The sequence below is a fragment of the Marmota flaviventris genome, chromosome 1, assembly GCF_047511675.1.
Source record: "Marmota flaviventris isolate mMarFla1 chromosome 1, mMarFla1.hap1, whole genome shotgun sequence".
Classification (NCBI taxonomy): domain Eukaryota; kingdom Metazoa; phylum Chordata; class Mammalia; order Rodentia; family Sciuridae; genus Marmota; species Marmota flaviventris.
This window is the reverse complement of record NC_092498.1, coordinates 212,263,483-212,286,323: the sequence shown is the minus strand read 5'-3', so window position 1 is coordinate 212,286,323 and position 22,841 is coordinate 212,263,483. Positions and strand designations below refer to the sequence as shown.

General features: G+C 44.9%; 1 protein-coding gene across 2 annotated transcripts; it reads right to left on the bottom strand.

The window, feature by feature from the left end:
• Positions 1–12,646: 12,646 nt before the first annotated feature.
• Fbxl12 (F-box and leucine rich repeat protein 12) lies at positions 12,647–22,669 on the bottom strand. Of its 2 annotated transcripts, none has more exons than XM_027955284.3 (3): positions 22,124–22,669; positions 21,942–22,014; positions 12,647–14,085 (listed from the first exon to the last, which is right to left on the bottom strand). In XM_027955284.3, exons 1-3 carry the CDS (start codon positions 22,207–22,209, stop codon positions 13,264–13,266), a joined length of 981 nt encoding a protein of 326 aa, XP_027811085.1. In that variant the 5' UTR covers positions 22,210–22,669; the 3' UTR covers positions 12,647–13,263. The 2 variants fall into 2 exon arrangements, with proteins under 2 accessions (XP_027811085.1, XP_071458984.1); XM_071602883.1 differs by lacking the exon at positions 22,124–22,669 and adding an exon at positions 20,438–20,501 and having other exon boundaries at positions 21,942–21,968.
• Between the last annotated feature and the right edge of the window lie 172 nt (positions 22,670–22,841).

Here is a 22,841-nt window from a genome sequence, read left to right as displayed (position 1 = left end):
CACTGAGTTACAGTATATATACAACAGAAAGAGGCAATCCAGAGTAAGAATTTCAGTAAATTGTCAAGAAATGAATTGTCCCATAAAGCCACCATTCGGGTCAAGAAATAGAACATTCCTATATCCCACATCTCAAATCTGTCTTTTGCCTCCTAGTCAAAACCACTACACTGACATCTTACACTCTAGTTGATTTTGTCCATTTTTAATTTTTAAAGAAACACTATGCATTTTTTTAAAGGGGGGGGGGAGAGAGAGAGAGAGAGAATTTTAATATTTATTTTTTTAGTTATCGGCGGACACAATATCTTTGTTTGTATGTGGTGCTGAGGATCGAACCCGGGCCGCACGCATGCCAGGCGAGCGCGCTACCGCTTGAGCCACATCCCCAGCCCCCACTATGCATTTTTTGTGTCTGGCTTTTCCCATTTAACATGTTTGTGAGGCTCTTCCAAGTTGTTGCATCTATCTACTGGTGGTTTGTTCTTTCTCTTGGCTGAATAGCGTGCCATAGAAAAAATATGCCACAATTCACACACTGTTCTGTTGATCCATATTTCAGTTGTTTTCAACTTACAGTTATTTCAAATGATGCTCCTCTGATAGTCTTTATATGTATTTTGGTGCACATGTGCATGCATTACTGTTGCATTATGAACACTTCCTATTTAGTTGCTGCTGTTCAAAAATGTGCTTCTACCAGCAATGTGTGCAAATCTTAACCAACCCTTGCTAAGATCATTCATTTTAGTTGTTTTCTGGTTGTTTTTCAGGACCGGTGTTTGAATCCAGGAGTTCCCCCACCTGCGAGGCAAGCACTCGACCACTGAGTTACATCCCCAGGTGTTTTATTTATTTATTTATTTGAGACAGGGTCTTACTAAGTTGCCCAAGTGGGTCTCAGACCTGCAATTCTCCTACCTCAACCTCCCCACTAGCTAGGTTTACAGACATGTGCCAACTATATCAAGTTGTCACTCATGCAGTTTTACTTGTAGCTGTTCAGTTATGTGTGTAGTACAGTCACTTTATGGTTTGGACTTGCACTTACTTGGTTACTGATAATGAATGAGCACCTTTCCTTATTGTTGTTGTCCATTTGGGCATTTTCTTTATGGAAGAGGCTATCCAAATCGCTTGCAAATTAATCTCTTGGGATTGTAGTAAATTTGTAGGAATTAGAACTCCTTTGTTGTTACATGTGAGGCAAGTAACCAAGTATTTATGGTCAAACACCATATCCATAATGTCACGATCTCATAAACATTTATCTACACACAAAGAAGGAGATGTAGTGACAGTCACAGCCTCTCCCCTCCAGGCTGGAAGACCGAATCATTCAGAGTGGCTCCCCACATTCAAGTATTTATATGGCCTTTTAAAAATCTAGCTCTGCTTTAGAGAAGAGCCCTGGAGCTGAGAAAGTAGGTTCCTCCACCTCCTCCTTTGGACTTAGCATCTGTAGAAAGCTCCAAGGCGCCACAGGCCACACGGGAAGAAGCCACCCTGATGTTCCTCATTCCAAAAGCCATCTGGCCCTCTCTCTGGGTCTCTTCTGTGCTGCAGTGAGGAGGATGCATAGTCCCAGCTTGCTCCTCGTTTCTTCTTGGGTCTTTTCAGGCTTTGTCTTCTGCCCATCCAGGGCCACTTGTCCCAGGACAGTCAAGATTTTTTTTTATGAAGTTTCTTCTGGGCAGAGGCTACCAGGTCTGGGGCCTCCCCACCTCCCGCCCCCACGCAGGCAAGGTTGGGCACAAGAGCCTGGGGGCAGACCTGAGGGAGTTTTGGGGTGTGGTGGCTGCCAGTCCTGCTCTCCCTGCCACTCCAGCCGTCCTTCACCTTGGGGTTCCGCACCCTGTTGGTGGGGGCGCGGGTAGCTCCTGAGCTGGGGGCCCCACTCATACATTCCAGGCCCTGATGCTCCTGCCCCTACCTCCCCGGGAAGGTGGCCTAGAGGCTGAGAGGCAGGGGAACAAACCAATTCAGCTTCTCTCTCTCTCTCTCTCTCTCTCTCTCTCTCTCTCTCTCACACACACACACACACACACACACACACACCTTTGGGTCCTTCGCTCTACTCCCCGGGGGGAAAGGCACATATCCCAGCCCCTCCTCAGCCTCCTGGCACCGAAGAGCGGCTTCCCAGTCCCTTCCTGTGGCTGTAGCTGCCTCCCTCCGCACAACCACAGGCTGGGACGGGGGCTCTGGAATGAGCAGGCGCCACTGCCAGCTGGGAGGGTGGCAAGGAGAGGAGGGCGGCCGCAACTGCAGCTCCTCCAGGTAGGTGCACAGGTCTGGGCGCAGGGGCTGGGTCTCTGCCCCCTCCTGTCACGCCCCAGGGCAGCGGTGACTGTGGACCCGCGGCGCTTCGAGCTGGGCGAGGAGCTTGGGCCTCACTCCAGAGGGGCCGTGGGGGCGGGGGTGGTGGTGGTGGGGCAGCTAGAATAGAGTCCTTTAAGACATTTTTTCTCCATTGGGTTGGGAGTGTAGGTCAGTAGTAGTAGAGCACGTGCTTAGCAGGTGTAGGATCCTAATTCGATCCCCAGCACTGCAAAATCCTCCTCCTCATCCACATCGTTCACAGTCAGAGTTGCTCTGTTGTGCGTCCCCGTTCCTGTTGATTCAAGGATACTTCATGGTTAATGCTATCCCATGTTCATGCCAGTAAAAAGCTTCTCCCTATAAGAATTCTGTAAGCTGGGTGTGGAGGAGCACCCTGTAATCCCAGCTACTAGGGAGCGGGGCAGAGAGGAGAGTACAGCAAGTTTGAGGCCAGCCTGGGCAATATATCCAGAGCCTGTCTTTAAAATAATAATAATAATAATAAGCCACTGGACACCTGTAATACCAGTGATTGGGAGGCTGAGGCAGGAGGACTGCAAGTTTGAGACCAGCCTCAGCAACTTAGTGAGATCATGTCTCAAAAAATATAAAGGTTGGGGGTGAAGCTCCATGGTTAAGTGCCCCTGGGTTAAATCCCCAGCAATTCCCCACACCAAACTCTTATGTATTAGAAGCATATGAGTAAGACAAGTCTCCTTTTCTTTTTCAGTACATAAATACAGGTCATATCCTATTTGAGTTCTTTCATGTTATATAAGGTAGCTGCTACATCAGAAGGCTCCATTATAGTCATTATCATAACAGACTTATTACATGAAGAATTTATGTGATAAATATTAAACTGATGAAAACATATACTATACTTGATCTTAACCAAAAGACCAAGAATGATTATATGCAAGAAATATTTTAAAACTAAATTATGTTTCAAATGTTAAATACTGGAGTCACATTTATGGAAATATTTACTTGTAAATATCTACTTGTGGAAATATTCACTGTGTTAAAATTCTCAGACCAAAAATATGTTTTGAGCTAATCTTAGAATGATCCTCAAATTCATGCTACTCAGACTGTCCTGAGACACTGGGTAAATGTCACCTTTATCAGTTGCCTCTCCCAGTTCTCTTAGTGCTCTTCCCAATCTTCTGCTAATTTGGAGGGCAAGGTATTATTCCATTAAACATTATCTTTTCCATCCTGTTGTTTTTAATCCTGAAAATCCCAGGCTGAAGTACTGACTCTTTTAGTATAAGTTGAGTCTCTAATTCTGGGGAAAAAAAATTCATTCTAGTTAAAAGAAAGACTAAAGAAGCTAAGGAAAGGAGAGGAGCAGGGAGGGAAGGGAAAGGGAGAGGAAGGACAGCTCCAGGCATGGTGGTAGTCCATGCCTGTAGTCTTAGCTACTTGGGAGGCTGAAGCAGGAGGAGTGGTTGAATGCAGTCATTTGATTTTTATTTTTGGTGGGGGGGGTACTAGGTATTGAACCCAGGCGATTTCAAGCACTCAGTTACATCCCCAGTCCTCCTTTAGTTTTTATTTCAAGACAGGTTCTTGTTAAGTTGCCAACGCTGGCCTCAAACTTAATTTCTGTCTCAGCCTCCCAAGTAGCTGGGATAACAGGTGTGGCACCACCCCTTGAATCCAGGATTTTAGAACATCCTGGCCAACTTAGTGAGACCCTGTTTCAAAACAAAAACTAAAAAGCTCTGAGGATATAGCTTGATGGTACAGTGCTGGCCTAGCACGTGTATACAGCACAATGGTTAACAATAAGTGCTTACCTATCTTACCTAGCATGTGAGAGGCCCTGGGTTTAATCACCAACACTGCAAAAAAAATAAAAAATAAAAATGGTATTCCTCTAGGCAATCGAATACTATTTAGTACTAAAAAGAAATGAACTATCAAGCCATAAAAAGATATGGATGAATCTTAAGTGCATAGTTACTGAGGGGAGCCAATATGAAAAGGCTTACCTACTGTATTACTCCAAATATGTGACATTCTAGAAACACCACTATGGAGACAGTATAATGAACAGTGGTTTCCAGAGGTGGAGGGGAGGAAGGGATGAATAAGTGGAGCACAGGGTATTTTTAGGGCAGCAAAACTTCTGTTTGGAACTATAATGATGGATACATGTCACTATCCATTTGTTAAATCCACAGAATGTACAATATAAAGAGTAAACCCTTAGTGAGACCTGTCTCGAAATTAAAAAAAAAAAAAAAAAAAAAGACTGGAGCTGTGGCTTGTGGGAAGCCGGTCTCACACCTGATTGGGCACCTCCCTGACTGGGTGTGAGGGGTTCTGGTGAAGCTGTGTCAGAACTTATCCCCACCCTTTTTAGATGCGAGAGCCCGAGAGCCCATCCGTGTGGGGGTGTGACTGACCATTGACCCTGAGACCAATCACTGACCCTGACCTTGGAATGCTGTCCCCCTCGACCTTCATTGGATGGAATTTTCCCCTGAATTTCTTGTTCCCCAATAAAAGGCGTGCCCTCCCTCTCTCCTACTAGTTTCCTGTGTAAACCTCGATACCCCACCAGGTGGCTCGAGGCAGGAGCCAGGGAGGGCCTCTCTGACCTGGTCAAGAAAAAGGTAAATTGAGTTTATGTGTCTTTATTTTTGATCTCACTAGTTAACTTCTATGCTTAGGACTTCTAGTAAGAAGCTAGCGTGCTGGTCACGCGGCAGTGGCTCAGTGGTAAAGTTCCCCCTATGGATTCAATCCCCATCCCTGTCCCCCTCCAAAAAAGTTAATGTAAACTAAGGACTTTGGATAATATTGACATGTTGATTAATATAGGTTCATCAATTATATCAAATGTACTACTCTAGTGCAGGATGTTGATTATGGGGGAGGCTAGGTGGGGGGAGTAGAAGATAATATGTAAATTTGGTGCTTTCTGCCCAGTTTTTCTGTGAACCTAAAACTGCCTTTTTTTTTTTTTTCTTTCAGTGCTAGGGAACCCAGGGCTTTGTCCATGCTAGGTAAGTAAGTGCACTACTACTGAGGTACACTTCCACCTTAGCCTCTTTATTTTCCTGACTGATATTTTGAAATGGACCAACTCTCTCACAAACTAAGGCTATTCTGCATGAAAATTAATTTAAGCTTAGCTTGGAGAACTCTCTACTGTCCCCAGCCCTTGTTCAATATTATATATATATTTTACATACCCACATATTTTTTAGTTGTAGTTGGACACAGTAACCTTTATTTATTTATTTTTATGTGCTAAGGATTGAACCCAGCACCTCCCAGGTGCTAGGCCAGCGCTCCACCACTGAGCCCCAGCCCCCCCTTGTTCATGATGATGATTGATTCATGGATGTATTCCTATGTCCAAACTCATCAAAATGTACATTTTTATATGTGCAATTTGCCAGGCATGGCAGCGTAAACCAAGTAATCCCAGCAACTCAGGAGGCAGAGGCAGGAGGGTCATAAATTCAAGCCCAGCACGGGCAATTTGGCAAGGCCCTGTCAAAAAAAAAAAAAAAAACATAAAGTGGAGTTGGGGCTGTAGCTCAGGGGCTACATGCATGAGGCACTGGGTTCAATCCTCAGCACCACATAAAAATAAATAAAATAAAGGCATTCTGCCACCTACAACTACAAAAAAAATTTAATTAAAAAATAAAAAATAAGTGCCGATCATGTAGTTCAGGGGTAAAGTGCCCTTGGGTTCAATTCCTAGTGCCAAAATAACTAAAACATGCAGTTTGTCACATATGAATTGACCTCAATACTGCTGTTCTGAGGAGTTCTACGCAAGGATTCGGAAGCGACCCTCTTCAATCATTAGTGCTCAGCAGGACACGCTGGCACTGCCAAGTCTACGGGGCTGCAGGAAGCTTGGACCCAAGTCACGGTGGCCCCAAGCATAGAGATGCTTTTATGGAGAGAAGACCCGGATGTTGCTTTGGCGACTTTTGGAGAAAAGGCCCCGTCAGCCCGCCTCCTGAGGAGACGGAGTCCCAGGGCACAGGGCCACAGCCGGCAGCCTGGGGAGAGATGCTCCACAATCTAGTAAAGAGTTTCCGCTGCAGCCTGGCCCACCCTGCCCCTGGACCCCACGGAGCCTCCGCAACACGCCCATCCTGCAGGCCGTAACTGGCCCGGCCGCCCAGGCAGGCGGAGGCCGCTTTGCTCTGCGGTCCTGCATATCTGCATTTCCGCTTCCTGTTTGGCGAGCCCGGAAGGGGCGGGGCTATAGGGCTCCCGGGAGAAGACCCGAACCTGAAGCTAGAACCTGGTCCTGGGTCCGTGGGCGGAGCTAGAGGGAGGATAGGCTTAGGGGCGTGGCTCGGGTTGAAGACCCGTCCTAGAAAGCGAGGCATAAGATGGACGTGAGACTTGTGGAATCGGCTAAAGTAGACTCCAAGCCCAGTGCGCGGAGCCATGATGGGGACCAGGCTGGGGATGGAAGTCGGTGAGTGGGACCTCCATTGGCCAGATCTCAGGATGCTCAAAGTGTTTTTCTTGCAACTGTTCCCTATCTTCTTTTTTTTTGCCGATCCGCAAAATAAATCAACCATCATTCATACATTCATACTGTTCTTCCTTAACCTTTTTTTTTTCTTTTCTTTCTTTTTTTTCTGTGTGTGTGTGTGTATGTGTGTGTGTGTAAAAAGCATTTTATTTATATGGGGGGGGGGGAACTACAATAAGATCTGTAAAAGGAGTCAATATAATGTTGCCTGAACAGAAAAAATTCAAAATGTGAATAGCAAAAAATAATTCATGGGCTGGGGCTGTGGCTCAAGTGGTAGCGCGCTCGCCTGTCATGCGTGCGGCCCGGGTTCGATCCTCAGCACCACATACAAACAAAGATGTTGTGTCCGCCGAGAACTAAAAAAATAAATAAATATTTAAAAAAAAAATAATTCATTCACATTGCAACAAAATTAAGTATAAAAAATTAAAACATATGTTTCTGCAATAATCAGAATGCCAAGAATCAGTGTAAAGATCCTCTCAGGATTAAGAAATGTTCAGTCAATCTAAAGAATATCCTAAGACAAGGGAGATGCCATTAATTCATTTACTTACCAGCTGTTGAATTAATACTGTCCACTGAAAACAAGTGATGAGTTGCTCTAATTCCAGCACCTGGGAGGCTGAGGCAGAATTGAAAGTTTGAGGTCAGTCTCACCACTTAGCTAGATTCTGCCCTCTGAACAATTTTGTGAGGCCCTATCTCAAAAAGGACTGGGGATGTAGCTCAATGGTAAAATCCCTCTGGGTTCAATCCCCAGCAGCCCCAAAATAAAAAAAATAAGTTGATATACATGCAAATTGGACCTATTTAGTTTTGTACAGTGAAAATGCAAATTATGAAGTGAACTTACAGAATGAAATATGGATACAGATTTACAAAAATGACAGATAACACATATGCATTTCTCATGTAAACACAACTAGTTTCATTAAAATTTTCCTTTATTTGTTATGTGGGTCTTTGGGAAGATGAGGGACATGTTTTAATTTAAATCACAAATGCTAAACCAGAGTATCCAGATGATAAAGTTGATGCCCAGCAAATAGTTATTTTCACTTTATCTCAAACAAGGGTGAAGAGATAGACATATAGGTTTTCTCATATTCCTGTTGAGATGTTAATGATTTACATGGCAATTCAGGTGATATTCTGCCTCCTGCTGTATACTGGTGGTTTTACATTCCATCCCAAGCAGCTGCTTTTTGAAACTAACCATAAAATCTTCTGTACTGAAAGTTCTCATAAACAAGAAAAACACTTTCTGGCTGGATATGTAGCTCAGTGGTAGAGTGCTTGCCTACCATGCTTAAGGATCTAACCCCTTAGCACTGTAAAAAACAAAACCAAAAACATATTTCTGTCTCACTGTATCTTTGGGTTGTAGCATCTTCCCACTGCTTGGGCTAGGGATGGGAGTAGATAGCAACAGTTTAACAGATGAGAAAACAGACCCACATAATTATAATTATATATAATTATATTTACACATAATATTTCCACTTCATTCCCAGCAAAATGCTGAAGGAATTTAGAAAATGTAAATTTCTGAGGGAAGAATAAACAGCAAGTGCAAAGGCCATGAGATAGGAGAGTGTTTGACCTCTTTAATCAACAGCGGAACCCTCAGTGTCTGAAATGGTTTGAGTGAATGGGGGATTAGGTCGAAGGTAAACTACCAGGAAGAGTAAAACCAGATAAGTCACAGAGTCAGATCATAACAGGGGCACCTGAGCAACTCTAAAAATGTTGAGTTTTACTTTGATTGCAATGGGGAGCCACTGAAGGAAAGGTCTGGAGTTAAAAATGCAACATTATCTGAAACATTTTAAAAATATCTCTGTTATTTGTGAACTCTAGGGAAGCAAAGGTATGATGTGGAAGAATAGCTAGAAAGTTAAGGAGAAAGTGGTTTGGAGGATGAGAGGGTGGGAAGTTGTCTGATGCTAAAGTGAAGACAGTCAATAGCTGTTTAAGATGTGTTTTGGAATCATTCATGATTCCAAGGATTTAGTTCATTTGTCTGTTTTGCATTATCAAGTGAAAAGAACTCTGGACATTGGTAAATAGAGACTTCAATAAAAAAATTCCATTTCAAGAGGAAGAATAGGGCTGGGATGTAGGTCAGTGGTTAGCAAATACTGATTTGAGTGTTTTGTGGATAAGGTTAAATTAGAACCTGGGCTTAATCCCTGAGAGAGAGAGAGAGAGAGAGAGAGAGAGAGAGAGAGAGAGAGAGAGAGAGAGGAAGAAGAAGAAGAAGAAGAAGAAGAAGAAGAAGAAGAAGAAGAAGAGAGAGAGAGCTTATTGCAACAGATGGAAAGGTAATACTACAATAAGAACACACAGAAATATCTCAAATATTAGTAGAAAAGGGCTTTTTTTTCAGAAAGAAGTAAAAAAGCTCAGATAATGTCTTTTTGTTTAAGGAGTAGATGTTCTCAACATCCACATTGGTTTCCACTGAGGATATTGAAGATTGAGGTCCTCATGGGAAGAAAGAAACTTAACTAACTGTATTCCTTAAAACCCCTGGGAGCCATGTCCTGCAATGTAAACCCCAAGGAAGATCTGTTCTTGCTCCTGTGACAAAATGCAGCCAACATTCAGTATCCATGGAGAGCTGCATCTGTGGATTCAAAGTTGGACAAAGAACACATGAAAGTGTAATTGTGTCTGTCTACACTGAACAGGTTCAGACTGTGTGTTTAGGGGTGGGTACTGGGGATTGAACTAGGGGCATGCTACCAGTGAGCCACATGCCCAGTCCCTTCCATTTATTTATTTGTTTGTTTGTTTGTTTATTATGAGACAGGGTCTTGATAAATTTCCCAGATTGGCCTTGAATTTTAAATCCTCCTGCTTCAGGCTCCTTCTAGAATTGCAGGTGTAGGACACCATGCCTAGACATAGACATTTTTTCCTTGTCTTTATACACTAAACAATACAGAATAACAGTAATTTATGTGACATTTATATTGTTATCATAAGTAACCTGGAGATTACTTACAGAGGAGGATGTGTGTAGGTTCTATGCCAATACTTATATAAGGGACATAAGCTTCTGAAGATTTTGGTATCTGTGAGGGATTCTAGAATCATCCTCTGTGGATAAAGAGGAATGAATAACAGAAATGTTTTCCTAACAGTTCTGGAAGCTGGGAAGTCCAAGATCAACCACCAGCAGTTTTAATGTCTAGGAGGGCTTCCTGGTTCATAGTGCATTCTGTATCCTCACATGGTGGAATGGGCAAGAGTCTCTTTGGGACTTTTTTTTTTTTTTAGTTGTCAATGGATCTTTATTTATTTATATGCAGTACTAAGAATCAAACCTTATGCCTCACACATGCTAGGTAAGCGCTCTACCACTGAGTCACAACCCCAGCCCAGGGCTTTTTTTTTTTTTTTAACCCCCTGGGGATTGAATCCAGGTGCACTTTATTACTGAGCTTTATCCCCAGCCCCCACTTTTAAAATCTGAGTCAGGATCTCACTACATTGCTGAAGGCCCCACTAATTTGCTGGGGCTGGCCTTGAACTCGTGATCCTCTTGCCTGAGCCTCCATTGTTGCTGGGATTACAGGCATGCACTACCATGCCCAGTTGAGACTGTTAAGTCCTTAGGCCAAAGTAACTTCATTTTGAAAATCAGCACCCACCATCCTAAGAAGCCCACCCAGGCATGACCTTCTTGTTAAGCCCGCCTCCAAGAGTCCCTAATTGCCAAAATCAAAACAAAGATGCCGAGTAACAATCACAGGACCAGATGGGTTATTTTTAAACTGTTTCCTTGTACTTGACTATATAGTTAAGAAGTATTTCCCAGCAGGCGGCTGCGCCTAGCAGAAGGGCAGCCTGGCAGATATTCTCTGTCAATAAACCTTTGCTTGACTCAGAGCTGTCTCTCTCGTGGACATTTGTGCCAGCTACCCTAATAGAGGCCTCTTGAAAAGGGCACTAGTCCCATTCATGAGGTCCCTGTCCTCATGACTTAATTACCTCCTAACGCCGCCCCCCCTTGGGGGCTAGAATTTCAACATATAACTGTAGGGGATTATATGTGTTCTCCAAAGGTCTGTGTGTTAAAGGCTTGGTCCCCAGGGTATACTGTTCCTAGCTGGTGGAATCTTTAGGTGATAGGGTAGTATTAGGGGCATGGTCTTGAATAGGATTATGTCCAGGGCCTTTTTCTCTTTTGCTTCCTGGCTCATGTGGTGAGCTATTTGCTCTACTGTATGCTCCCTGTCGTTGGCATCCAACACCCTAACCAGAGCCCCCAAAACAATGGATCTGCCTGATCTTATCCCACAGCCTCCCAAAACATAAGCCAAAATAAACTTGCAGAGCCCAACTGTATCAATCTGTTTTTCATTACTATAACAAAATGATAGAGGCAAGCTAACTTCATAATGGAAAAAAAGGGCTTATTTTCAGTTCTAGAGGTTCAAGGACATGATGCCTGCATTAACGTGCCTCTGATACAAACCTCATGGCTAATGATGTCACAATGGCATCAGCATGTCAGGAAGGAACAAGTCTTGTCATCAAAAAGAAGCCAGAGAGGTTAGAGTCCTACAATCCCTACTAAGTCCTTCTCACTAAGCTCCATCTTTTTTCTTTTTTGTAGTGCTGAAGATCAAACTCAGGGCCCCATGCATACCAGGAAATTGCTCTACCACTGAGCCACATCCCCAGCCCTAACTCCATCCTTTGAAGGTCCCACCACCTCTCATATTGCCTCCCTAGGGACCAAGCTTCCAACACATGAACTCTTGGGGGACAAATTCAAACCTTATCCAAACCATGGTAACATGTGTGGCTGATGTGGACCCTCCATCATATTCCCCCAAACAGAACCCAGTTCTCCTGACAGCCTCCATCAGCAAAACAGGCCTAATTTTATTTCCCTCCCCACCCCCGCAGCTGTGAAAATGCCAATCTCTGTGCTCTAACTTGGCTCAATCCTGTCTCCCAAACGTCCTGGGCTAGAGCTGGTAGGTTTGGTCATAGCTTTGGACAATAAGACCCTAACCATGGCCTCATTGGGGGCATACCCACACCCCAATCCTGGCAAGACAGAAGGAATTTCTATTCCAGCCAAGTGGAATAGCAGGAAGAAACATGTCCAGCTCCTCTGATGGGTGAGCTTAGAATAAGGAATCAGCAGACCCAGCCCAGCCCTCTTAGTCCTGGCCCTGCCTTCCAGGCAGGTGATGAGCCCCTAGTCCGGGGCTTAGCCACACACCCTCAGACCCGGTTCAGAAGGGTTCAGAAGTAACACTTATCTCATGGGCAAGCAAATGCTCAGGCTTTTACCACCTGCGTCCTTCAAGTGGTTCTGACTCAAAAGACAGGAAAAGAGTTGTTACTTACCGAAACCCTAACACCTGAGCCACCTGTGAGGCCCTGCCTGCCCTTCCCCCATTGCTCTCCAACCTGGCTTTCTCCTCCCTGCTCACTCCGCCCATAGACCTTCTTCCCATTACTGGAAAATGCTAAGTTTTTTCCCACCTCAGGATCTTTTTTCCCCAGCTTTCTCTGCAGCTGGTTTACCACTTAGATCTCTGCCAAGAGGCTCAACCCTGCCCTCTCTACCAAGCACCCATGCCTCTATCACATAACCTTGGTTAATTGTCTCAGAGGCTCCAAAATTATTCCATGAACCTGTTCACACCCTGCCTTCTCCTCTTGGAGCTGTACAAGAACTTTTGTTTTGCTCACTGCTGCGGCCCCAGTACCAAGAATGTTGCCTGCCAAAACAGGAGGTGCTTAAGGAATGAATAAACTGAATGCTTTCTTGAAAAAAAATTCATTATTTTTCTTTAATAGCAAAATAATATCTGCTGTGGAAAACTTGGAAAAGGTAGAAAATACAGAAAATACAACTGAGAACCTTCATGAACATTTTGATTATGAATGGCAAGCCTCATCTGCCCTTGATCTCTGTGCCTCCTGTGTGTATGTAGATATAGAAATGGTGCACAGGCGTGTGGGTACACATGTATAGTCTTTTCAGGTATCATTGGGGGGACTTGGCCCCTCAGATCCTTCTAGCTCTTAATTCCACCCATCTGGTGGTGAGGACAACTCTGAGGATGACCTGGAGGATGGCCTTCATCAAGGGCTTCTGAGGGCGGGGGCTGTCAGAGTAAGGCTATGCAACATAATCCTGAGGTAGCTCGGATCTCTATTTGTAGATGTGGGAACTGGGCCTCCAGAGGCAGGCTGCTGAGGCTGAGGCCACACAGCTGGCCAATGATTCCCACTGTCTGGAGGCCCAAGGCCTTCATTGTCTCCTCCTGTCACCTTCAGTTCCCTCAAGCCCCATAAGCTGCCCTCTTCAATTTGCTGCTCAGAGGGTCTTTCATCAAGGGCTTTCATCAACTGTGAAAGCTGGGACAGTGGCACAGTTACATCCACCAGTCCATGGACTCTTTGGGGCAGGCCCTAACAATGACCATACAGTGGGGCAGCCCCTTACACAGGATCCTCTCAGCCTCCTGACCCTCCCAGCCCAGCCCCTGCAGCTCAAGCACTCTGAGTTTGGGCATGGTGAGGCAGGAGGAAACAATTTCAGCTGGAGTGGGCATTTCTGGGGTGATGAGGGGGCCCTGTAAGCACAGACTCTCCAGGGCTGGCATTCCTTCCAGGACAGCCAGGCCAGGAGCAGAGAGGCCCCCAACGGTCAGCCGGATCTTGCGCACACCTCGGAGGTGGCGGCTGATGGCCAGCAGGGTGCTGTCGGCTGAGAGGGTGCAACCTAGCATCTCGAACCTCTGCAGGTAGCTGAGCTCCTGCAGGCTGGTATCCAGCCCCGTCTGGGTCACACGGTAGGTGCCACCTAGCACCAGCGAGCGCAGGGCCCGGAAACGTGTCAGGCCCTGCAGGTGCTCGTCACGGAAGGCAGGGACACGGTCCAGCACGATGCATTCGAGCAGGGGCAGCACGGTGGGGTCCTGCTCCTTAAGGAGCCAGGCCATGGAGATCTCACAGCTGTGCAGCTCCAGGGTCCTCAGGGTGCAGGGCAGGCTGGTGATGGGTACCATGCTCAGGTCAGCCACGTGCAGGCAGAGGCGCTTCAGGTTGGGGCACTTCTGGCCCAGGGCTTTCAACAGGGCAGGGGACAACTGGGGGGCCTGAGAGCCGGAGAAGAGGTAGCCACCCATCCGCAGGGAATGGAGCCGAGATGCCATGTATCGGCGAAGAAGGTGCCACATAACTTTAGGCCGCATCTGTAAGAGCCAGAGGTTGGGGTGACTGGGTGAGAGGTACAGGGTTCCCAAGGCCCCTGACTACTTGTGGCAGGGGTTTGGGTGTTTTCCTGGGTTTCTGCCCTTCCACATCAGCCTCCTCCCCAGGAACAGCAGGAGGGTCTGACTTCACCATTCTGACTGCTGAAGTCCAGCGTGTGTGTGTGTGTGTGTGTGTGTGTGTGTGTCTCGGGGGTGGGGGTGGGTCCAAATAGATCAGAACAGATGGAGCAGGGAAACAAAATGAACCACCCCTCTATAAGCCTTTCTTCATAACCACCTCTGGGAGAGAGAAACCACAGAGAATAAAGCTGGGGAAAAAAAAAAGGCTAAAAATTACCCAGAGTAAATTAGGTCTAGGTTAAAAAAAAAAATGATTAAAAACAGTCACAGCCTAGTAACAATCAGAGCTGCCTGACCCTGGGAAATTAACAGAACACAAGCAGAGCCAGGTGGGGTAGTACACCCCTTATCCTAACTCCTTGGGAGGGTGAAGCAAGAGGATCTCAAGTTCAAGGCCAGCCTGAGAAACTCAGTGAAACCCTGTCTTAAAGTAAAAGTTTAAAAAAAGGTCTGGGGGTGTATGTAACTCAAGTGTAGAGTGCTTGCCCAGTAAGTGCAAGGTCCTAGGTTTATTCCCAGTACAGCGGAAAGAAATAAAACAAAATACAATTGAAAACCCAGTTCACTTCATTGTATGTACATATTACTTTAAAAAGAAATTGACTTCAGTGTAGCTCAGTGGTAGAGCAACTCGCCTGGCAAGCATGAGGCCCTGGATTTAATTCCTAGCATTATGCAGATTTAAAAAAAAAAGGAAATGTATAGCATATAATCTATCTATGGTTCTGGGTATTGGATCCAGGGCCTTGTGCATGCTAAGCACATGCTCTACCAGCTTCATACCCAGTCTACTTGGTATAAATTTTGTTGACTACTTTTGACACAGGAATCAAATCTTTGTGGCTAAAATTATGGAACCAGCCCAGATGCTCCATCAATAGATGAATGGATTAAGAAAATGTGGTACATATACACAATGGAGTCCTTCGCAGCCATAAAGAATGAAATTTTGGCATTTAACAGTGGATGGAACTGGAGAACGTCATGCTCAGTGAAATAAGCTAGACTCAGAAAATCAAGGGTGGAATGTTCTCTCATATGCAGAAGCTAAAGCAAAATAAGGGGGGAAATGGGGTGGATTAGATATCAGTGGTGATACAGGGAGGATCAGTGGAATAGAGGAGATTGAGAGAGAGGGAGGACGTATGGGAAAGGGAAGGAAATGTGGAATGAATCTAACAACTCATGTCATGTGCAAGTAAAAATATACCATAAAAAATTCCACCTTTATGTATATGTCAAAAGCACCAATCAAAAATAAATAAATAGGGCCTGGGGTTGTAGCTCAATGGTAGAGTGCTTGCCTCACACGCATGAGGCGCTGGATTCAATCCTCAGAGCCAGGTAAAAATAAATAAAATAAAGATATTGTGTCCCTCTACAACTAAAAAAAATATTTTAAAAATAAATAAATAGCCAGGCGCAGTGCCATATGCCTATAATCCCAGGGGCAAGGGAGGCTGAGACAGGAGGACTGCAAGTTCAAAGGCAGCCTCAGCAAGTAGTAAGGCCCTTAGCAACTCAGCGAAACCTGTCTCTAATAAAATATAAAAAGGATTGGGGATGTGGCTCAGTGGTTGAGCACCCCTGGGTATAATCCCCTGTACCGAAAATAAATAAATAAAAAATAAATAAGTAAATGGAAGATTTTTAGGGCAGAGGAAGAAGAATGGGGGAGGGAGGAAGGGTAGGAAAGTGATGGGCACCACGGACTGAAATGGAATAAATCAAAATCCATTCATGCATGATTTTTTTTTTAGTTGTAGATAGACACAATACCGTTATTTATTTTATGTGGTTCTGAGGATCGAACCCAGTGCTTCATACGTGCTAGGCAAGCGCTCTACCACTGAGCCATAACCCCAGCCCCATGCATGCATGATTTTGTCCAAAGAACCCAATTACTATGTATAACTATAATGCTCTAAAAATTACAGCAACTTAAAGAGCCTGTCTCAAAAGATTTTGGGATGTGGCTCAGTGGAAAAGTGCCTCAGGCTAAAGCCCCAGTACCTAAACCAAACAAACAAAAAATACCAAAATTCTCGGCCAAATTTAGACCAGCAAGTCGGGTCCCTGGAAACTAACTCGTTAGAAATACTGGCTACTTACCAGAACCTCACAAGGGTAGAAGCTATGGTTAGCAAAATTTGAAATGGGCAAAAAGCCAATGGACAAAGTTAATTTTTTATAACTTTATTATTTATTTTTATTGTTTATGTGGTGCTAAGGATTGAACCCAGTGCTTCATACATGCAAGGAAAGCACTCTATCCCTGAGCCACAACCCCAACCCTGACAAAGTTAATTTTTATTTGAAAGATGATATTTAAGAAAACTCTTTAAGTTTCACAACATCAAATGTGAGTCAGGATGCTGAGAGGCAGCTTTTCTCATGATCTGCTGTGGAAACTTCTTTGGGAAGCAATATGGTAGTTTTTTCAGAAACATAGAATGCAGGAAACCACTAACACCTGTTTTGTTTTGAAAGAACACAGTTGACGCTCTGTAACCATGGGTTCTACACCAGTGGATCGAATCAATTGTAAGTTAGAATATGCTGGGGGAAGAAAAGCTACATCTCCAGCCCTTTTTATATTTTGAGACAGGGCCTCACTAAGTTGCTGAGGCTGTCCTTGAACTTTCAATCCTCCTATGTCAGCCTCCTGAGCTGCTGAGATTACAGGCATGAGCCACTGTGCCCAGCTCCTATGGAAATTTTTTTGAAATATATATTTTTTTAGTTGATCTTTATTTACTTATTTTTATGTGGTGCTGAGGATTGAACCCAGTGCTGCACACGTGTGAGGCAAGCGCTCTACCACTGAGCTACAACCCCAGCCCTCCTATGGAATTTAAATCATCTCTGAATGACTTATTATAACTGTAGAATGTGAATGCTAGAAAGTAATTGTTATACTGTATTGTTTAGAGAATGATGACAAAAAAAACTAGACTGTACATTTTCAATGCCTCCAAATTTAATACCCGGTACCAAAAAAAGAAAAAAGAAAGAAAATCTATAGGAGGATGTGCATTGATTCTATGCAAATGCTACACCATTAAAAAAAAAAAATGTTTTGCAGTTATAAATGGACAGCATGCCTTTATTTTGTTTATTTTTTATGGGGTGCTAAGGATCAAACCCAGTGCCTCATACATGCTAGGCAAGCTCTCTGCCACTGAGCCCCATACACCATTTTTTTAAAAAAGGGACTTGAACATCTAAGAAATTTGGAATCTGAGGGGATCCTAGAACCAATCCCTAGCAGATACCATGGAACAACTGTTTATGTGTTTGTGTTCCTAGGATACAAAAGCAAACAGGAACCTGGAGCAGTGGCACATGCTTTTAATCTCAGAAGCTCAGGAGGCTGAGGCAAGAGTATAGAGAGAAAATTTAGTGAGACTCTTGTCTCAAACAAACAAACAAACAAACCTAAAAAAAAAAAAAATTATGGTACTGGGGATTGGACCCAGGAAAACTTTACTTATGAGATATATATCCCCAGATACTTTTATTTTTTATTTTGAGACAAGATCTTGATAAGTTGCTGAGGCTGGCCTCAAACTTTCCATCCTCCTGCCTCAGCCTCTGGAGTTGCTAAAATTATAGGTGTGTGCCCCTATGCCCAGCCAAAATTTTAAAAAATTTTAAAAGGGCTGGGGTACAGTTCAGTGACAGAGCATCCCTGGATTCAATCCCCATACCCCCCCCCCACAAACTCCATTTCCCCACCACCCCCCTGCACACAGGCAAGCAAGCAAATAGCAACATCTGCTGCCTCTGGCAGAAAGAACAAGGTAAGGTGAGGGAGAGAAATAGAGAGCAGACCTTAATTAAGGCCTTAAGGAGACATGAATTTTTGCTACTTTGCATTTTGAATCATGCATGTTTTATCAAAAAAAAAAAAAAAACCTAATGCTTTCATTTGTTAAAATGTACCCACCAATCTGGGGTACAGTTCAGTGGTAGAGCACTTGCCTAGCATGTGTAAGACCCTGAGTTCCAGTTTCAGCTACACACACGCAAAAGAAAGAACAAAAGGGTGGGGCGGGGGGAATCAAGTTAGGATTCCAGTACAGCCTGACTCCAAAACCTGATCTGGATCTTCTAATCACTGCACTGTAAAAGCAAAATGTACATTGTAAATGCATAAAAGATGGGAGAGAGGGAAATACTCCGGAGCAATAATAGTGATGACTCTGGGGAAGGGGTTAACAGAGACAACTCTCAACAGCTTAGCTCTGCCTGTAGCAATTTCAATGTATTTACCAGAAGAATCATTCATGACTTGCATAATTTCTTAAAAATTATCTTTCACTGGTAAATACACCTCCAAAAAAAAGGGGGGGGGTTTGGTATGGTGATGCACCTGTGATCCCAGCTACTCAGGAGGCAGAGGCAGGTGAATTGCTTGAGTCCAGGAGTTTAAGGGCAATCTGAACAACACAGATAAACCTCATTCAAACAACATAAAAGGAAAACTATAAACAAATGCTCATTTCCAGCAAATAGCAGGTGTGCTTAAAATGTTTAGTAGACTTAAGTCCTGCAACTTACTTGAATGAATTTTAAAAATAATAAGATGGATTCATGGACTGAGAAAGCACTGAATAGATAGATGCACAAATGGATAAACAGGTAATAAATGTAATTAAACGTTAAGGTTGGGTATTTGGGATTCTCTATGCTATTCTCTCAACTTTTTTGTATTTATAATAAAATGGTTTTTAAAAAGTTGATTTTAGGGTTGGGGGTATAGTTCAGTGGTAGAGCACTTGTCTAGCATGACTTAGGCCCTGGATTCAACTCCCAGAACCACCAAACAACAATAAAAACAAACAAACAAAAAAACAGGTTATATGCCTATAGTCCCAGCTACTCAGAAGGCTAAGGTGGAAAGGTCATTTGAGCTCAGGAGTCAAGACCAGGCTGGACAACATAGCAACATCAGGTCTCAAAAACTGTTGATCTCAATGAAAACAATTTTTCTATAGGGTCATAATCTCTTTTTAAAAAAAAAAATTTTTTTTTAGTTGTCAATGGACTTTTTATTTATTTATTTATATGTGATGTTGATCATTGAAACCAATGCCTCATACATGGTAGGCAAGTGCTCTACCACTGAGCTAGGACCCCAGCCCATGGGTCATAATCTCTTATGAAACATCATGGGGGCTGGGGATATGGCTCAAGCGGTAGCGCACTCGCCTGGCATGCGTGCGGCCCTGGTTCGATCCTCAGCACCATATACAAACAAAGATGTTGTGTCCGCCGAAAACTAAAAAATAAATATTAAAAAAGAAAAAAAGAAACATCATGGAAAACACTTTGAGTAGGAAAAGAAAAGGGGTATTGATAGCTTTATGCCAGGTTGGGGAAGATTTTATTACCAAATAAATTTGTACCTGGTTTGGAAAAAAAAAAAAAAACCTTTTCACTTTCCAAGTGTTTTTGTTGTTGGGGTTTTTTTGTTTGTTTGTTTTTGGTACTGGGGATTGAACCATGAGCACTTAACCACTAAGACACATCCTCACCTCTTTTTAAATATTTTATTAGAGACAGGGTCTCACTGAGTTGCTTAATGCCTCGCCAAGTGCTGAGGCTGGCTTTGAACTCACAATCCTCCTGCCTCAGTGATTACAGGTGTGCAACACTGCCCCGGCATTACTGTTTTTAAAGATGAGATCTTGCTATGTTGCCCAGGCTGATCTCAAACTTGTGGACTCAAGTAATCCTCTAACCTCAGCCTCTTGAGTAGCTGATTCCACAGGTGTGCTTGAACAAGCCTGGCTTCACTTTGCAAGCTTTCTGATTTTGAAATGTTGGATTAAGAACTGAATATGGTAAAGTCTAAATGATCTTACTCCTCAGAAAGTGCACTTCCAGGTTTCAGTGTAAGTTCACCTGGACAAAAGAAGACAATCACTGGGCGCAGTGGCACATGCTTATAATCCCAGCAGCTTGGGAGGCTGAGGCAGGTGGATCACAAGTTCAAAGCCAGCCTCAGCAACTTAGTGAGGCTCTAAGCAACTTAGTGAGACTCTGTCTCTAAATAAAAATTTTTTAAAAGGGCTGGATGTTGCTCAATGGGTTCAATCCCTGGTGTGTGTGTGGCGGGGGGGGGGGGGGGGGAGAAAAAGAAGAAGACAATCACAAGGCTATTCTTGTTAACCAAAGTGTCTTCCCCCGAGGAGAGGGGCCGCACCTGGAGATGCGGATCAGGTCCCGGACCGGGAGGTAAGAGAAGATTTCCAGAATGAGGACAATACCTGGAGTAGAAATGGAGAGGTTAGGACCCCATTAACCATTTTAATAAGAACCCCAAGTGATTCATATACACAGTAAAGTTTGAGAAACTGATTTTAACTATTTAGATTATTGGAAATAATCTAAACATCTATTAACAGGAAAATGGATACATAAGTTAAAAGGAATGAACTTGATTTCTATGTGCTAAAAAAACAGCATTATTTAAATAGGAAATTGTTCAGAAATTCATTCACTATACTATATACTGCTTATGAACACACGTATGAAATGATGTGAAAGTAAGGTTACAAATCTTCTTTATAATACTGGCTACTTATGAAAAGGATAAGACAACAAGTAGACCTATAAATGTTTTACTGTGTACACGTATATTGTGTGTTTACATATACACACAGGTGTCTGTCACACGTATGATGTGCAGTAAATAAAACAAAGTTTAGGTTAGATCTGCCCCACAGTGGCACACATCTGCAATCCTCACTACTTGGGAGGCTGAGCGAATAGAATTGAAAGTCCCAGGGCAGCATGGGTAACTTGGTGAGATCCTTTCTCAAAAATAAAAAGTTAAAAAGACCACGGAAATCGGCAGCACAGGCCTGTAATCCCAGCGACTGGAGGCTGAAGCAAAAGGATCACAAATTCCAAGCCAGCCTCAGCAACTTATCCAGAACCTATGTCAAAACAAAAAATAAGAAGAGCCGGGAGAGTAACTCAGTGGTAGAGGGGTCCTGGGTTCAATCCTCAGTCGGACCAAGGGGGAAAAGAAAAAACAATGAGAGAAGAAAAGAAACAGGGTGGCGGATACAGCTTAGTGCTAGAGTGGTCACCTAACACAAGCAAGCCCTGGGTTCCGTCCCCAGTATAGCCAAAAAAAAAAAAAAAAAAAAAAAAAAATTAGGTGGTAAAGACATGGTTGTAATATCACCCTCCATACACTTCTGGATAGTTGAAATATTTCATAATAAACACAAAGAAAATAAAGTGCAAATGAGAGAAAGTGGAAATGGTTTGGTCGCACTACTCAGGAATTTTATTCAGAAAATCAGTTGACTCGGGAAAATAATTTCGCTACAAAAAACTGGTATCAGCGTCTGACAATGTCATCACAGACCAGCATTTCCTGGGTGCCGAGGAGGGCCAGGCACTGCTGCAAGCCCCTTCTCCGCACCGCGGCCCCACGACCGAGCTTTTCTTTTCGGGACTGGGACTGACCACGGGCCTCGCGTGGACTCAGCACGCGCGCCGGTCCCGCAGGGATCTAGGACGGGGACACTGAGGCCCTGAGACGGGCCCACACTGCCTGACGGGAAATCCCAGGCCTGCGCTGACCAAGGGCCAGTTCTTGCAGTTCCTGACACACCGTCCCAGGGTGGGAAGGCTGGTCCTCGGGTCCAACCAATCCAGACGAAGCCCTGGCCCGCGCCACCGACCCCGCGTACCGTGTAGAGCGTCAAGTCGACATGTCGCCACAGCCACCGGTCGTCCACCAGCCTCTTCCAGCGGTGACAGACCCTGGGGGAGGGGACCCGCCGTTAGAACGACCCCGGCCCCGCTGGGGCCGGAGCCGCATCTCCGGGTGCGCCCCCTGCCCGGCTCTTTCCCCCGAGGAGAGGGGCCGCACCTGGAGATGCGGATCCGGTCCCGGACCGGGAGGTAAGAGAAGATTTCCAGCAGCACCGAATCCGGCAGGTCAGTAAGAGTCACCATGATCCCGCCGCCACGTACTTCCGCTTCCGGTCAAAGCGAAGTCGGGATTCCCTCGGGAATGCCTAGGCGGCGGGAGGGGCGGCAGCCGGACTTCCAGCACCCGGCGGGACCTCCCGCTTTCCTCTCGCAAGGATGTGGTCAGGTTCTAGGACCGGACCACCTCGAGACCAGACCTGCCCGGGGGCCGGGCTAGAGACTAAGACCCAGCCTAGGCGGTGTCGCAGGGGCTGGGTGAGGCCCAGGGGCGGGGCTGGGACGAGGACCAAGCCCGGAAGGCGTGGTTTGGGCGGGAACCAATTGGGGGCGTGGCCAGGACGGAGGCTGGGCTGGGAATAAAGGCGGGGAGTGGGCGGGGAGTGGGCGGAAGAGCGTGTCCCCAGGCGTGGACCTAGCCCAGAAAGCCTGGTTCGGAAGGGGACAGGGACCAAGCTTGGGGCTAGGAATGTAGCCCAGCAAGCGCAAATCCCTGGGTTCAGTCCAGGGAAAAAGATCTCACGAAGAAGCCTGGAAGACGGCACCGGGTTGGGACGGGCCCAGGCCCAAGGGTGGGACCGGGAAGGAAGCTCAAGCCAGAAGGTGTGGTTGGTGGGCGGGAACAAAGACCAGGACCCAGCCTGGAGGGCGGGGCAGGG

What these genes read in the sequence shown, in the direction of transcription:
- Fbxl12 (XM_027955284.3), bottom strand. Translation starts at nt 22,209, where the DNA reads ATGGTGACTCTTACTGACCTGCCGGATTCGGTGCTGCTGGAAATCTTC. An exon ending in GACCGGATCCGCATCTCCAG is followed by an intron (nt 22,015 to 22,123) that starts GTGCGGCCCCTC and finishes CCCCTCCCCCAG; the next exon opens with GGTCTGTCACCGCTGGAAGA. An exon ending in TCGACTTGACGCTCTACACG is followed by an intron (nt 14,086 to 21,941) that starts GTACGCGGGGTC and finishes TGGCTCTTACAG; the next exon opens with ATGCGGCCTAAAGTTATGTG.